The sequence below is a fragment of the Strix uralensis genome, chromosome 14 (genome assembly GCF_047716275.1).
Source record: "Strix uralensis isolate ZFMK-TIS-50842 chromosome 14, bStrUra1, whole genome shotgun sequence".
Taxonomy (NCBI): domain Eukaryota; kingdom Metazoa; phylum Chordata; class Aves; order Strigiformes; family Strigidae; genus Strix; species Strix uralensis.
This window is the reverse complement of record NC_133985.1, coordinates 19,151,662-19,165,522: the sequence shown is the minus strand read 5'-3', so window position 1 is coordinate 19,165,522 and position 13,861 is coordinate 19,151,662. Positions and strand designations below refer to the sequence as shown.

Below are 13,861 nucleotides of genomic sequence, written 5' to 3'. Positions count from 1 at the left end.
CAGCATTATGGTGCATTGAGCACCAGTGTCCACTAGAGCCTTATACTGCTAGGGGTCAGACATGCCAGGCCATTGAATCCAATAAACTCGATTGTCCCTGTCCTCCACCTGGCTGAAGGCAGGTCCCCTCTAATGTTGGTCATAATAGCCACTGATGACAGATGGGTTGGTGTGGTGTGCATGGATTTCAGTCTCATCTTGATCACTTACTTCTTGTGAATATAAGTCAGAAGTTCTTCTCATAGGATCATGAGCAAAGTCAACCTTTCTGCTCTGTTTGGGCACTTGATTACTGGAAACCAGAGCGGCATTTCTCCTAAAAGAACCCTGTTTTGTACTTGTTCCTCCTTCCAACTCACATACCTGCTTCTATAGGAGGTAAGTAGGTTTTTCATCCCATTACTTCATGTCTTCTCCATAGTCACACAGGCAATGCCACAGCTTCCCCCGTGGTGTGTACCAGTTTCCTTGAGTAGAGAAACGACTGCTCCTAATAGCCGAGATTCTAGTCCGTGCAGGTGGGGAGTAGGACATGTCCTCTTTAAATTGCTGGAAATCTTGAGATAATTTCTCCACAGCCGCGACAAGGGAGGAAGAGAGACTCTCTTCATATTGTCGTAGTCGGCGAGCCAGTTCATCCACAGTTGGTCCCTCTTCATCTCTCCAGTCCATTAGTGCTAATGCATTGGCATATGATGAGGGTGTGCTCCGTATAAACTTCCACCACATGGGACGGGTGCATTGGACTTCATCTGGATCTGTGGGTAGCTGGGCATTATCTGGGTCATAGTAAACCATTTCCTGCACAGCTAGCTCCCTCAAGTATTGAGTATCTCTCTCCATAGTGGTCCACTTACTTGGACGGCATACAAAATCTTCCTTGAAGGGATACCTCTCCCTCACACTTGACAGGAGTTGCCTCCAGAGACTGAGATTTTGTGTCTTCTTTCCAATGGCTTTGTCAATGCCCTCTTCCCTCGACAGGGATCCTAGCTGTCTTGCCTCCTTGCCCTCTAATTCCACGCTGCTGGCCCCGCTATCCCAGCACTGGAGCAGCCAGGTAACGAGTTGCTCACCTGGATGGCGACTGAAATCTTTTCTCATGTCTCGCAACTCACCCAGGGATAAGGATCGGGTGACTATCCCTGGCTCTGCCTCCTCCTCTTGTTCTCGTGATGGGCCTGGTTCATCATCACCCTGTACACTGCGAGGGGATTTTCTTGTGTATTTCTTCTTCTGTATGGGAGCAACTGACACTGTCATGGGTTGATCCTCTGGTTCAGCTGCAGCACCTGTGGTCGGGGTTGTAGTGGCTGCAGTTTCCGTTGTGGACTTTGGAGTGGTTGCACTGTCTGTTACTTGGTTACCAGGTGCAGAGCCCTTCTCTTCCTCTTGAAGGTGCTGAACAGTGTTTAATAGCACTCGGTAAGCGTGGGCTAAGCCCCAGCATGTTGCAGTGAGCTGTGCCTCTCTGAAATTACCTGGGTGACAACATACTTTTTCCAAATATTCTACTAATTCTTCAGGATTCTGCACTTGTGTAGGAGTGAAGTTCCAATACACTGGAGGTGCCCACTGTTGTAGGTACTTGCCCATGCTACTCCACACTCCCATCCACTCGTAATTCTCCAATCTTGGTGTAGGTTTCCAGGTGATACTCTTAAATAGTTGCTTAACCCTGAACAAAACCTGAACCACATGCAGGAACACACTAGCTCCTAGCAATAAAACGACCATGTTAATATCAGCATTCCAAAGGTATCTGAAATTCCTGAATTCCTCAAACACAATTGTAAATAGCCCCAGGGCCGATGACAGCACCCTGTCATAGATGAGCATCACACAGTACAGCAAAAACAAGATCTTAACCCAACTCTCACGGACTGTGAGCAACAGCATGGGAAATACATAATGCAAATTAGGTGATAAAATCTTAAGGAGACAAGAAATCAACATTGTTACCCATTCTGTCATTATCTCAAACTTCATGCCCCACATTGGGCGCCAAAAGCTGTTGTGGTTTGAACTCAGCTGGTAGCAAATTGCCACGTGGCCAGTTGTTTACTTCCCTTTCAGCCCATGGAGTTACCTCTATCCTGGCCCAAACCAGGACAGGCTCGGTCCGTTGGGATTCAAAGCAGAGAGCGCCGGGAGCTGCCCCGGCCCAGTCTGGCCACTATGGAGCCCGCGGTGGACCCACGGCTGAGCAGCAGAGGTGAGTGAGGCGGCCCTGGCTCCCCTCAGGCCCCGGCCCCGGCTCCCCTCAGGCCCCAGCCCTGGCTCCCCTCAGGGCTCGGCCCCGGCTCCCCCTCAGCTGCTGTTACCCCGGGGCCTCACGGTGCTGCCTGGGCCTCGTCACCCAGCCTCCCTGGGGGACAGCAGGGGGCTGCGGGCCTCGCCGGGGACGGAGGGCTCTGGCCTCTGTCTCCTCTCAGCCCCCGCCGCCATTTCCCCCACAGGTGCCATGGAATCCCGGATCAGTTACAGCAGCGAGGTGGAACTGAAAACAACCCTGCGGGAGCTGGTCATCTACATCATTTTCCTGATAAACCTCTGTATAGGTAAGCGATCAAATGACTGAGGTGGCTGTTAACAAATAATTAATGTGCAGGCTGTGCCTCTTTCAGTATTTACTCCTGTCTTCCACCCAAAAGTGTCACTTCAGTCGAAATTGCTCAGACTGCTGCCTTCTAGCAGCGTGACTTAACGACAGCTGAAGCAGAGAAGCAAGGTTAGAAGCTGTGGGCATCCTCTGATTTCAAGCATCCCCTCTTTGCCCCTTCTTTCCAGTGACGTTTGGCATGGTGAACATGGAAAGGTACTTCCTGAACAGAGTCATGTCCTATGTCTTCCTGGAGCCCTCCTCTGGGGATGACAGTAGCGGTTTCAGCAATATCAGGAGCAGAGCTGATTTCTGGAGGGTAAGGCTTTCATTAAAAATATGTTTTCTGAGAGAGCAAACAAGTGTTAATTCGAAGCAATACAGTCTCCTAAAAACCACGTGCTAGCTGTGCTTTCAGCTGAAGAAAGGTAAATAACTTCTTAAAATGTGTTTGGAGAAATTCTGGGTACAAACAATGATACTGATACTTACGAATAATCAGTCGAGGAAAACAATAGGCCAATTAATTGCCGCATCATATTATCAATATTAGGCTTGGTCTGAAAAAAGCTTCAATAAAACCAGAAAGATTTCAGCTTTACAGTTCTTTTGACTTTCAGGTGTTAAAAAAAAGCATTTATGATTTCCACTGGGACAGCCAGGAAAATGCACTATTTGGTTCACCTGGTGTGCTGTTACATTACATCATATTTCAGTGACAATTGCAAAACATTTATCTCTGTTTCCAATACTAGGTGGAGGACTTCCCAAAAATTACCAGCATTGCCCAAGTGACAGCAGAAGGCAAAGTTTCTCATCCTACTCTTCCTTAAAAATGGAAATTCCTAGTTATAACAATTCATTTGGAAGAATTGCACACACCCTCTTATCACAGTGTCTGTCATTGCAAGTCTGTAAAATAATGAGCCCTTGCTATAAAATGTACGTGCTGATGTACTAGAAATGGTCATAATACATGCTCAGACCGTGGGGGTATGTTGTTTTGTACTCAGAATAATGTTCTCCACACATTTAATGCTCTTTACCTGCATCTAAGAAACACCTAGAAAAAGAGGGATTTTTTTACCACTCCTTCAAAAAAAATACTTCTTCATGTAGATTCAGATGACTAAAAGCCTAGTCAGAAATATCCCAAAGCAGGTCTTCAGAGATTAAGATAACAGATTTTGTTAAAACAACATATAATGTTTGTGTTTAAACATATTTGTTTAGAATTCAGCAGAATTTTTCAATGAAACCCAAACAGACGTATGTTATAGTCTTACCCTGAATTAATCCCATTACACATCTCTGATAGAATTGCATAGGGAATAGAATTGTCTCATAGCGAAAAGATGTAAATATATCGTATTTATAAGACAGCATATGGGTGGGAATTGTTTGTATTCTAGCTTTAGACTCTAGCTGTAAGTAACTTGAGAACCCTGTAGAGATTTGTATGCTAAAAAGTGGGGTAATGTTGGTATTTAAAACTTTTGAAACTTGTATGTATAGTTTGCAGAGGGACCCTTGTTGGATGGACTCTACTGGGACAAATGGTACAACAACGCAACGTTAACCCCCCAGAACAAGAGCTATATTTACTATGAGAATTTGCTGTTGGGCGTAGCCCAGATTCGCCAGCTGAAAGTACGCAACAACTCTTGCGCCATCTACCCATATTTCCATACTTTTATAGAAGACTGTTACAGTGACTATCATTATCGAGCTGAAGACAGGTCTGACTTCGGCCTAGGGAACGGATCCGAGTAAGTCATCCTCCTTCAGCTCAGAAATGTTTTTGAAAACCTAACCGAATCCTTAATACCAGTATTCTTCAGTTAGTAACAACCACGCATGCAATTAGTTGAGTTTTTCTCTTGTTTACATTGAAATAAACCATGGATTTGGTTTTGTGCCAACGCTATAGATGGGAATTTGGCATGGGAAATCTATAGCAGAGAGACAGGAAGAACTGGAAACAGCGAGCCCAGTTCAGCAGGAGCACATGTTAGTGGGCCTATCTCCACCAACATCTCTGAAGAAATGCTCAATTATATGAGGCCTGAATTTAAATCCCATGTTTATAAATTGGAGTCATGTTAAAATGCTCTGGAAACAGAGCCAAAAGGCGTGCTTCGCACACTTCATTTAGCATTCATTTAACCCAATGAAAGAACATGTGAACATGCCACAGTAATAATGAACTATGTAAACCAGAAATATTTCATTTACCTATAAAGTTTTTAAGATGATAAACTGTCTGGCCCACGTTGGGTGAAATCCAGATTCATAACCAATTGCTGTTTTGTGAATGTACTGAGTATTTAGCAAATAAGGGAAATGGGAATATTTTAAGGTCGTATGTCTCAAGCATACTCCATGTAAAGAAAAGTGGTTTTTTAAAGGTCTGACTTAAATGGTCAGTTGTGGATGCAGAAGAACACAACAACAAGGATTATATCAAATAAAAGTTAAAGCTTCCTTCAGTCCAGGTTCCCTAAGCTGAACAGCTTTGTTTTCCCATTTCCGACAGATGGAAATACACCTCGGCCTCCTCACTATCCCCGTGGTACTGGGGATCTATGAGCTTGTACAACAATGGAGGATATATGTTCACCTTACCTAGATCAAAGCAGGAGAGCATGGAGAAGTTGGCATTTCTCAGGCAGAACAGCTGGCTCACTAGAGGAACCAGGGTTGTATTTATCGACTTCTCAACATATAACGCTAACTTAAACCTCTTCTGTGTAATCAAGTGAGTTCTTACCTTTAGTACATCTGTAATCCAGTTTACTGAGGCATGATGCTTCCCCGAGGACACAAGGAAAAGCTGGTCACCTCAGGCCTCTGTAACCATGTTTCTCAGGTAGCAGCTGGCAAGACAGTAGTTCAATAAAAATGCAGAAATTCAGTTAGTCCAGGGAGCAGATGCAGAATTTTTTTTTTTTTTTTGTGAATAGTTGGTGTCTGGTCTGTACAGCTGGTTGCTGCTGTCTGTTGGAATAGATTTCATAGCCTTTTGCAAGGTCAAAGACTGGATTATTAGTCCTCTTGTCAGCTAGTGGAAGGAAAAGACCCAGGGTAGGGTGAACGTTTGCTCTTTGAGACACAGTTTCTTTAAAGGCTTTTAACCAACCCATAGCTTGGGTATCCCAAGAGCTTCTTTTTTCCCCCAACCTTCCCTACTATGTAATACATGGGGGACTTAGTGTAGCCCTTACAAGAAGATCTTACAGCTGTAGGAGTTCCAGTAACATACTATTAATGTCTTAATAATTAATATTAGAAAATTAAGGGCTGAGGTGATTTAAAGGGATGGTAACTAACATCGGTCTCCCCATTTTTTTCAGGTTGGTGGCAGAGTTCCCTGCTACTGGGGGTGCCCTCACCTCCTCACATATCTACTCTGTGAAGCTCCTCAGATATGTGACATATTATGATTACTTCCTGGCTTCTTGTGAAATCGTCTTTTGCCTCTTTATCATTACATTCATAATCCAGGAAGCTATAAAAATGGTAGAACTGAAAAAGGAGTATTTCAGAAGTGCCTGGAACTGGCTGGAATTGCTGCTACTGGGGGTGAGCTACCCCTTGACTTTCACCTCTGTGCTTGCCAGCCTAGGCTGGCGCTGGATAGACAGCCAACGAGCCACGACAGCCCAAGTCTGGTTAGAGTCAGTCACCCAATGTCCTACACTGAGGCAGCCACACAGCCCACCATGGTTCAGCACACTCAAACTCTTTTCTAGCTTTGCTGCCAACTTGCTGCGGTTCCATATCCTGTCTACTCATTATCCACCATGTTTGTTTTAGCCTTAATCTTTGCAGAGCAGTGAAGCACTAGTGCATAAAAGAGCTAACACGGTAAAATTAGAATGTATGCAGCATGTTACATAGCACAAACCCAGAATTACCACAGTACAATTACAAATGATTTGGCTAATAGTACTATCATATATACAGCTTATGACAAAACATCCAAAAAGCTCAGGTTCTTCAAATCTAACCAAGGGCCTTTTGAAACCGGTACAATCTTTCCTGTGCAAAGTGACAAGGGTGAAGAGAGGGGCTGTAGCTGGGCTTCAGTTTCACTTGCTTCTGCTTTCCTTCAGACCTCTGTGCTTGCCATCGCCTTCAACATCTACCGCACTGTAGAAGTGTCCCTGCTAATGGAAGAGCTGCTGTCTGATGACCATGTATATCCAGACTTCTATTTCCTTGCATTCTGGCAAGTCCGTTACAACAACATGGTTGCTATCAATGTCTTCTTTGCTTGGATAAAGGTACTGGTTTGGGCTTTTTTTCCCTTTTTTTGTACTCAGGAATCATGTTTCTAAGCATAGCATGAATGTTCACTTGTACATATTCATGGGTGAATTGCAAAGGTAGGGCTGAAAAGAGAATTTTGTTTATAAGATTCCAGAAGAGTTTAAAATTACCTCCTTCTCATAAACATGGGTCACACAAATTCCAAGCCCATCTGAAAAAAGACTTTGCATAGGGGCAGCTGTCTGCATTGGAGCAGCTGGGAAATCACCATGGCCAAACAGCCTCCTCAGACTCAGTCTTTTCCTAGACCCAATGTTATCCAGGTCACAGCCTGACCTATACAGACGGCATGGCTGTAATAGGTGAAGCTATTCATAGCTTTTGTATCCAAAAGCTATGAAAACAGTTGCTACTTTTTAACTGCAGAGGAAGGCAAAATGTGTCTGAACTTGATTCAGAAGGAGCTTTTTGCTGGGACACCTTTAATTTCATTCTTACTTGCAAATAGATTTGCTGACCTCTGGACAGAGTAGCCAACTTCTCTAAGATTAGTGGCTACTTTTGTTCCTAACCAGGTGCTCTGGGGCCAAACCAGTCCTGCATGTCTGCTTGCCACTGCCCCTAATCTGCTAGACCCTGCTGGCCCGGGCTGGGGTCTGCACCCAGCAGACATCAGTGACTTTGGTCTGGGTGGCCTCGGTGTTCCCGGTGACTGGGTGAAACCTCCCACAGCTTTGCCTGGCCCCGCACTGCGCACAGGCCCACTCTCCCCTAAGGGCTTTGTAAAACACCCAGCACAAAGCAGCTGTGAAACAGGCAGGGGAGGTGCTCGCATCTGCCAGAAGAGATCACACTTTATGTCATGCCCCACATACCTGAACATAAGCTATCATGGAAAATCATGTCCTTTTAAACGAAAGGGGCTTTTGGCCTTCCCTCACCTCCCAAGGCCAAGGCTGCAGGAAGAAGCTGTTAGGGAGCAGGGGCTGTTAACCAGTTCAGTGGACAGTCTTCCTCGTTATGTCCATTCTGTACCCCAGCTGCACCTCCACCCTGCATCCCCCTCCCCTCAGACTGATTACTGTTCATTTACTAGCACAACTGTGTTTATAATTAATGACCGTCATTGAACAAGGCTTTTGTTCAGGCCTTGTTTCAGACCCAAAGAGAGCTCCTCACCAGCTCAGCCCGTTGGGGAATCCTCGGACGCAGGAAGGTGGGGTGGCTTGCGGCCTCCTTGACGAGGGCCCAGATTCTGCTAGAGCTGATACACGTACCTGTAGCCAGCAAAGTCCTGTCTGCACGCTATTAGCTTTGGCACATGAGCGTATCTGCCCTGCAGAACATTGTTCTTCTCCAGAAACACACCCAATCCCAGTTCTCCTTACAGATAAATACCACGCAACTTATTTCTAGGTAAGACTTAACCTGTAAATTATGATTACATACAACATTCCAGAAATTCTGTTCAGAAGTTGCAATGTATTTTGATCCCCCAATAACAATAAGTTCTTTTCTCTTGCAGATATTTAAATATGTAAACTTTAACAAAACCATGACGCAGCTGTCCTCCACTTTATCTCGCTGTGCCAAAGACCTCACTGGATTTGCCATCATATTCTTCACCATTTTCTTTGCCTATGCCCAGTTAGGCTATTTGGCCTTCGGGTCACAAGCTGAAGAGTTTTCCAGTTTCCAAAACTGCATGTATGCTACTTTCTAAACTTTTTGATACAAAACCCCCAGTTGGTGCAGGTGCAAACCAGTTTCTGCTAAGCAGAACTTAAGGTCTCTAACACTTAAGCTTATTTCATAGAGTAAAACCAATTTTGTTGGCTCTACAATCTGTTTCCAAAAGCCTTCATATGTTCAGAAGAGACCACACATACATTAAGCAGGTCAGGGAAGCATAAACTGTTAGTCCCCACAGCTCTCAATGCGACTGGGCTGTGTGTAAGCAGGCCCCTGGGCAGTCGGGCAGGCCTGGCCTCTTTCAAAAGCTGGAATGGGAAACTACCCAGCAGATGTGCCACTGGGTAGGTGACACAGCCCCCAGCATGAAAACCACAGAACTGCTTGAGGCCCAAGAGGCTCAAGGCACAAGCTGAGCTCGTTTGCAAACAGGAATTGCTGCCCTTCTAAGAAAACATCCAACCAAGAGTCCCCAGATCCCATCTGCTGGCTCTGTTACTTTCTTCCCCAGAATTTTTTCAGCCACTCACTGTTGCAACATCAGATCAATTCCAGGTGCCAGCTCCTCACACCCTGTAGCAACCCTAACCTGTCACCTGCAGTGTGCATTTGGCCCATGGCTATGTTTCTTACAACTTTGGAGAGATTTAGTGTGCCAGGTTGTTTGAAATCAGCTTTTCATGTAAAATTAAGGCACTTCTAAACCAGGAAAATGTGAGATAGTTCCAAGATGCTGCAATACAGAGAAATAAGTATTTATTTGTCTTAGCTAGGAATAAAATCCCCTATAAGGGCACATAGGGACCTATACTGTTACCTTCTGTACTAAGATAAGGGATCATGGAGCTTGAACAGAAGGGAAATAACGTTAAAAAAAAAAAAAACAAACAGGTAATTTATCCGAAATGAAAGTATTTTCTCATACAAGCCACTTAAAAATTCCTTTGTACTTTCAAATTCACAAATATATGCTAAATGCCCAATTTACCATTGCTATATTATCCTGGCTTGCCTTTTGATTTCAGTGACTTAAGTAATGGTGAATCACTCTCAATTGCACCTATTGCTTTTTTAAAATAATGTTTATAATACTTCTCTTTAGGAGAAGCCAGTCAACCTCATTCTGGTATTTTTTTTACTCCCAGCTTTACACAGTTTCGTATTGTGCTGGGAGATTTTAATTTTCACACCATAGAATCGGCAAACAGAGTCCTTGGACCTATTTACTTCATCACATTTGTATTCTTTGTGTTCTTCGTGTTGCTGGTAGGTACCATCTTAAAATACTTACCCTTTTGCCTAAGCAGTAGAGAAGAACTGTGGCACAGTGCTGTGAGACAGTGTTTTCCACCCCAGGGTGGCAGTGGGCTGGCCCTGGCTGCCCCTCAGCACACCTGGGCAGAGCGACAGTCCGAACCCTTTTGCAGGAGTTCCCAGCGGGCAAGACACTGCGCTGCTCTCCCTTCCTCCAAACAGCCACGAAAGGGGCTTTTGGACCACAAAACAAGCACATTGCACCTTTCGCTCTGTTGAACCACCCATTTGTTGAGATTTTAATTTCTGAAAACTTAATTGGGTGCTCTTCCAAACTCTGTAATGTCAGCCTTGTCAGGTAGGAAGGTTAAAGAGAGACTTTGATGGGACTGTTGGCTTTATCAGTTAGGTTGATGGTTTCATTAATTACTTCAGATTGAAACACCATTTGAAAAAGCTACAAGTAGACAACAGGAAATGCGTTACCTCCAAAGAACTGGGCCTTTTAGTTGATACTGCAGATAGGAAATAAATTATTTGTCTCCCAAAAATATTCTCTAAGACCCTAAGATTATCAGATAATTTAACTGCATTAGAAGCACATCTGCACCCAGAAAAGTCCTTCAGTTCCATTAGTTAGGTACCCTAGCATAGAACAGCCCCAAAACAACAGCCCTAGCGTAATATAAACGCAGTTTCCAGAAACAAATATCTAACTGCATCCTTTCTGTGCAGAACGTGTTTTTGGCTATTATAAATTACACCTATTCAGAAGTCAAAGCAGCCTTTGAAGCGATACCCAGTCAAGAACTTAAGCTCGGAGACCTCTTCAGACAGGTAAGTAAACACTTCTGTCAGTGCCTCATTTAATTCAAGATAAGAGAAGGAGTTCTAAGCTACATCAATAGCAAAGAGCCTTAAACAGCTGGGCCGTAACCACTTAAGAGCATGCAGTATTTGATTTTTCACTTTAAATAAACATTTGGCAGGTACAGACATCCTTCCACAACACAAACCTGCAGGAGCGCCTAACGCTGAGCGTAGCGTAGGAGTTCGGGTGCAAGGGACCTACCTTCTCCTTTTTAAAAGCATTATTTAAGGCCAGCCTGGTTTGTGATCTATCCCATCATCAGCTTTCTTCAGAGCTTACTGTTGCTGCTCTTCCAAACTGAGAAACTTAAGATCTTCTCATGCAGAGAAGCAGAAATACATACCTTTAAAACTCCACAAAGTTCATACCATTTTTACGTGCCAGAAATGAGCACCAAAGAGGAACAAATCTTTCCTTTTCAGTTCAGCTTGAAACTATGACTTGCCAAACGCATACGCTGAAGCCAGACAGTTTGCGTGCAGTCCTGTTGCTGGGACCGCCTCAAAACCTGACTTAAACTGGGGAATTCAGCATCTCCAGGGAGATCAATCAGCTTGAGCTGGGCGTGGGATGGGAGACCTGCGCCTTCCGACTGTGCTGCTCCAAGTTGGCCAGCCCTGAGTGCGCGGCAGAGGAGGGCTGGCAGCTGTATCTACGTGGAATCTCCCTGTAGGGTTTTATGAGCAGCGCAGAGACAAGTTCTGCTGCTTCTGCAGCACCTGGCTTTCATTACAGAGAAGGAAGGCAGGTCCCTGGCCAGGATACAGCGGTCTGGTCAGCAACAGCACAGCTTAGATGCCCCCACCCAAGCTCAGTCTTACTTACCCAGGACTACAGTAAGATTAAACGGAATATGCCTGAAAACAGAAACTCTTACTGGCTTTGGTTGGCTATTACCTTCAGGGATTTCATGACAAATTTGAGATAGAGCAGGGTGAGTTCTCTGAGCTAAGGGAGCAAAGAAAGCAATGGACTGGTGAGGTTTGTGTTTAACTGCCAAGGCCTTATGCTGACAGTTTGTTCCTTGCATTCAAATTCTTGTGCAAAAGTGTCTCTGGTTACACACAAGCCCTTTAACAGGCCCAACTTCCCCTGTCTACGTTCAGGGTTGCAATAAGGTCCTTGTCATGCTCAAGCTGAAGAAACCGCAGATGGATACAAATGCAGCAGAGGAGAGCTTGGACAGGTAAGATCTCGGCCTTTGCTGTTACCCCCCTGCACCGAGCACAGACCTCTTCTCACAGGACTTCTCTCTCTCCTCATTCGTGTGAACAACAAGCAAGGAATTTTCAGCCACTCAAAGGGATAGTTCTGAGCTTTCCAATGGCAACAGCGCTAGTGAAAAGGTAGGCTTTATTCTTTCCTATATTCTTAGAAACTGCTGATTATATTTCCCAAGTTGAATAATACAAAAGGAGTCACAGTTGTCCCCACTGTTACTTATAAAAGCTGTTTCTCCACAGGATACTATTTTTAACATCACAGGAATAGCAAAAGCTAGACCTATAAAGAAAAATCACTAATTACACCCAAAACATCAAATGAAAGCTTGTTCAGGCAAGGTCATACACTACGCTAGCAGAGCTGGCAGCAGGGTGAGGTCAGTGTGTCTTAGCAGTGGTATAAACTTGTGAGCTGGACATTTGCCCAAATGTTAAACAGAAACAGCTGTATGGAAAACAAACACATTTTACAACAATCTGTTGGGTCATAGGCTGCATCTACAGCAAGAAGGAAGATTATGTAGCTTCCTTTTACTTTACAAAAAGGTTTCCAGCAGACTTTGGTGTTCCGTATCTGGGGTAAGCCTGTGCAAGTACTTCTAAAAATTTATTTAAAAAAAAAAAAAAAAAAATCACTTCTACAAGAGAGGGAAAGGCCCTTTGGCTAGCTGTAAACATTACTAGCCACCATGCTTGCAGTCCCAACTCTGAAAAGAAGTATGTATTCCTCAATCCTGTTTTTTTGGAAAGGACAGAAGGAAAATCAACTTTCAGATGGAGAACATTTTTCTCCCCAAAGCTGCCATGTATCTTTTCCTGCATGCATGCCCCCTCCCCACAGGACGTGTCCCAGGGGCTAGTTTTGTGATTTTTTTTTTTTTTAAATCCCTCTGGTGTTGCATAGAGCCATCTGAGTTTATCAAAGCTACAGCAAGGGGAGGAAAGACTCCATGAGAAGCCTCCATCTACTGAGGACATGGACAGAGTCACAGCTCAGAGCTACGTCTCCACTGCACAATTTCAGCAGTAAGTGTGTGCACGTCTGTTCTTGCAGTCTTATTCCCATCCCCAGGGATGTTACCCCTAGCTGAAACCCTCACCCAGGGACAACCCCAGAGACACAAAGGTCAGTGATTTTAAGATATTTTATGTGCTCTTACAGTGGCTGACAACAGCTGCCCTCAGGGAGGGAAGAGGGAAACAAAAGAATTTAGTAGAGCAGCCTGTAAGGACATTAGTCAAGAATGAGGTGGGAGAAGAATTTGAAATATTACCACTCTTCTAGAACATCTTGTGGCAGCCCAGGGAGGGGGATGTTTCAGGGCTGGGACCCCTGGCAGCTGACACAAGTGAACCAAGAGGAAGGTTGCAAATGCAAGTGTAAGGGCAGCATGGTCTCATGGATATGCGGCTGTGTTTGTGTGTTCTAGGCTCCTCAGGTACACGATGAGGTTGGGGAGCAAATTAAATAACACTAATGTGCAACTCAGGAGGGTTAAGAGAATGCAACAACTGAAGGTACTTCAGGCAAGATGCCACAGTAAAACGCAGCAGCTCGTCTGGTAACAGAGATGGCCCGACTCTTCACACAGTTTAAGTAAACCCACTATTTTTTTCTATTTCTGGATAAGAGAAGCAGGAATGTTAATAAAGGGATGTACTACTGTTGCTTCTGGGTCTTTTCTCTGAGAGTTTCAGGTGCTGCTTTAACTGAAAAGAACTGACCAACCTTGCCAGGGTTCTGGATAGGCATCTCTGCAAATGCCTCAACGACATTTATTCCTCTGCCTTGTTCTGGAGCTGCTGTGAGCCAGAGCTGTGCCACCACGAGCAGTGGCAGCATCCTGTGCCCTCCTCACTCTCCTCTGAGCCCAGAACAGCCCACGGGCCGTTGGCCTTCACTTCCCCCACTGCTTTCTTTTGCTAGTGCATTTGCTGCCGAGGTTA

The 13,861-nt window shown here is 44.7% G+C and overlaps 1 protein-coding gene across 1 annotated transcript; it reads left to right on the top strand.

Moving 5' to 3' along the window:
• Positions 1 to 2,178: 2,178 nt before the first annotated feature.
• Positions 2,179 to 13,480, top strand: PKD2L2 (polycystin 2 like 2, transient receptor potential cation channel). Its single transcript, XM_074883502.1, has 14 exons — positions 2,179 to 2,215; positions 2,460 to 2,561; positions 2,791 to 2,921; positions 4,118 to 4,371; positions 5,139 to 5,360; positions 5,956 to 6,184; positions 6,718 to 6,888; positions 8,400 to 8,581; positions 9,712 to 9,832; positions 10,556 to 10,657; positions 11,798 to 11,877; positions 11,971 to 12,037; positions 12,819 to 12,940; positions 13,345 to 13,480. The coding sequence occupies exons 1-14, from the start codon at positions 2,179 to 2,181 to the stop codon at positions 13,478 to 13,480; spliced, it is 1,956 nt and encodes a 651-aa protein (XP_074739603.1).
• The last annotated feature ends 381 nt before the right edge of the window (positions 13,481 to 13,861 follow it).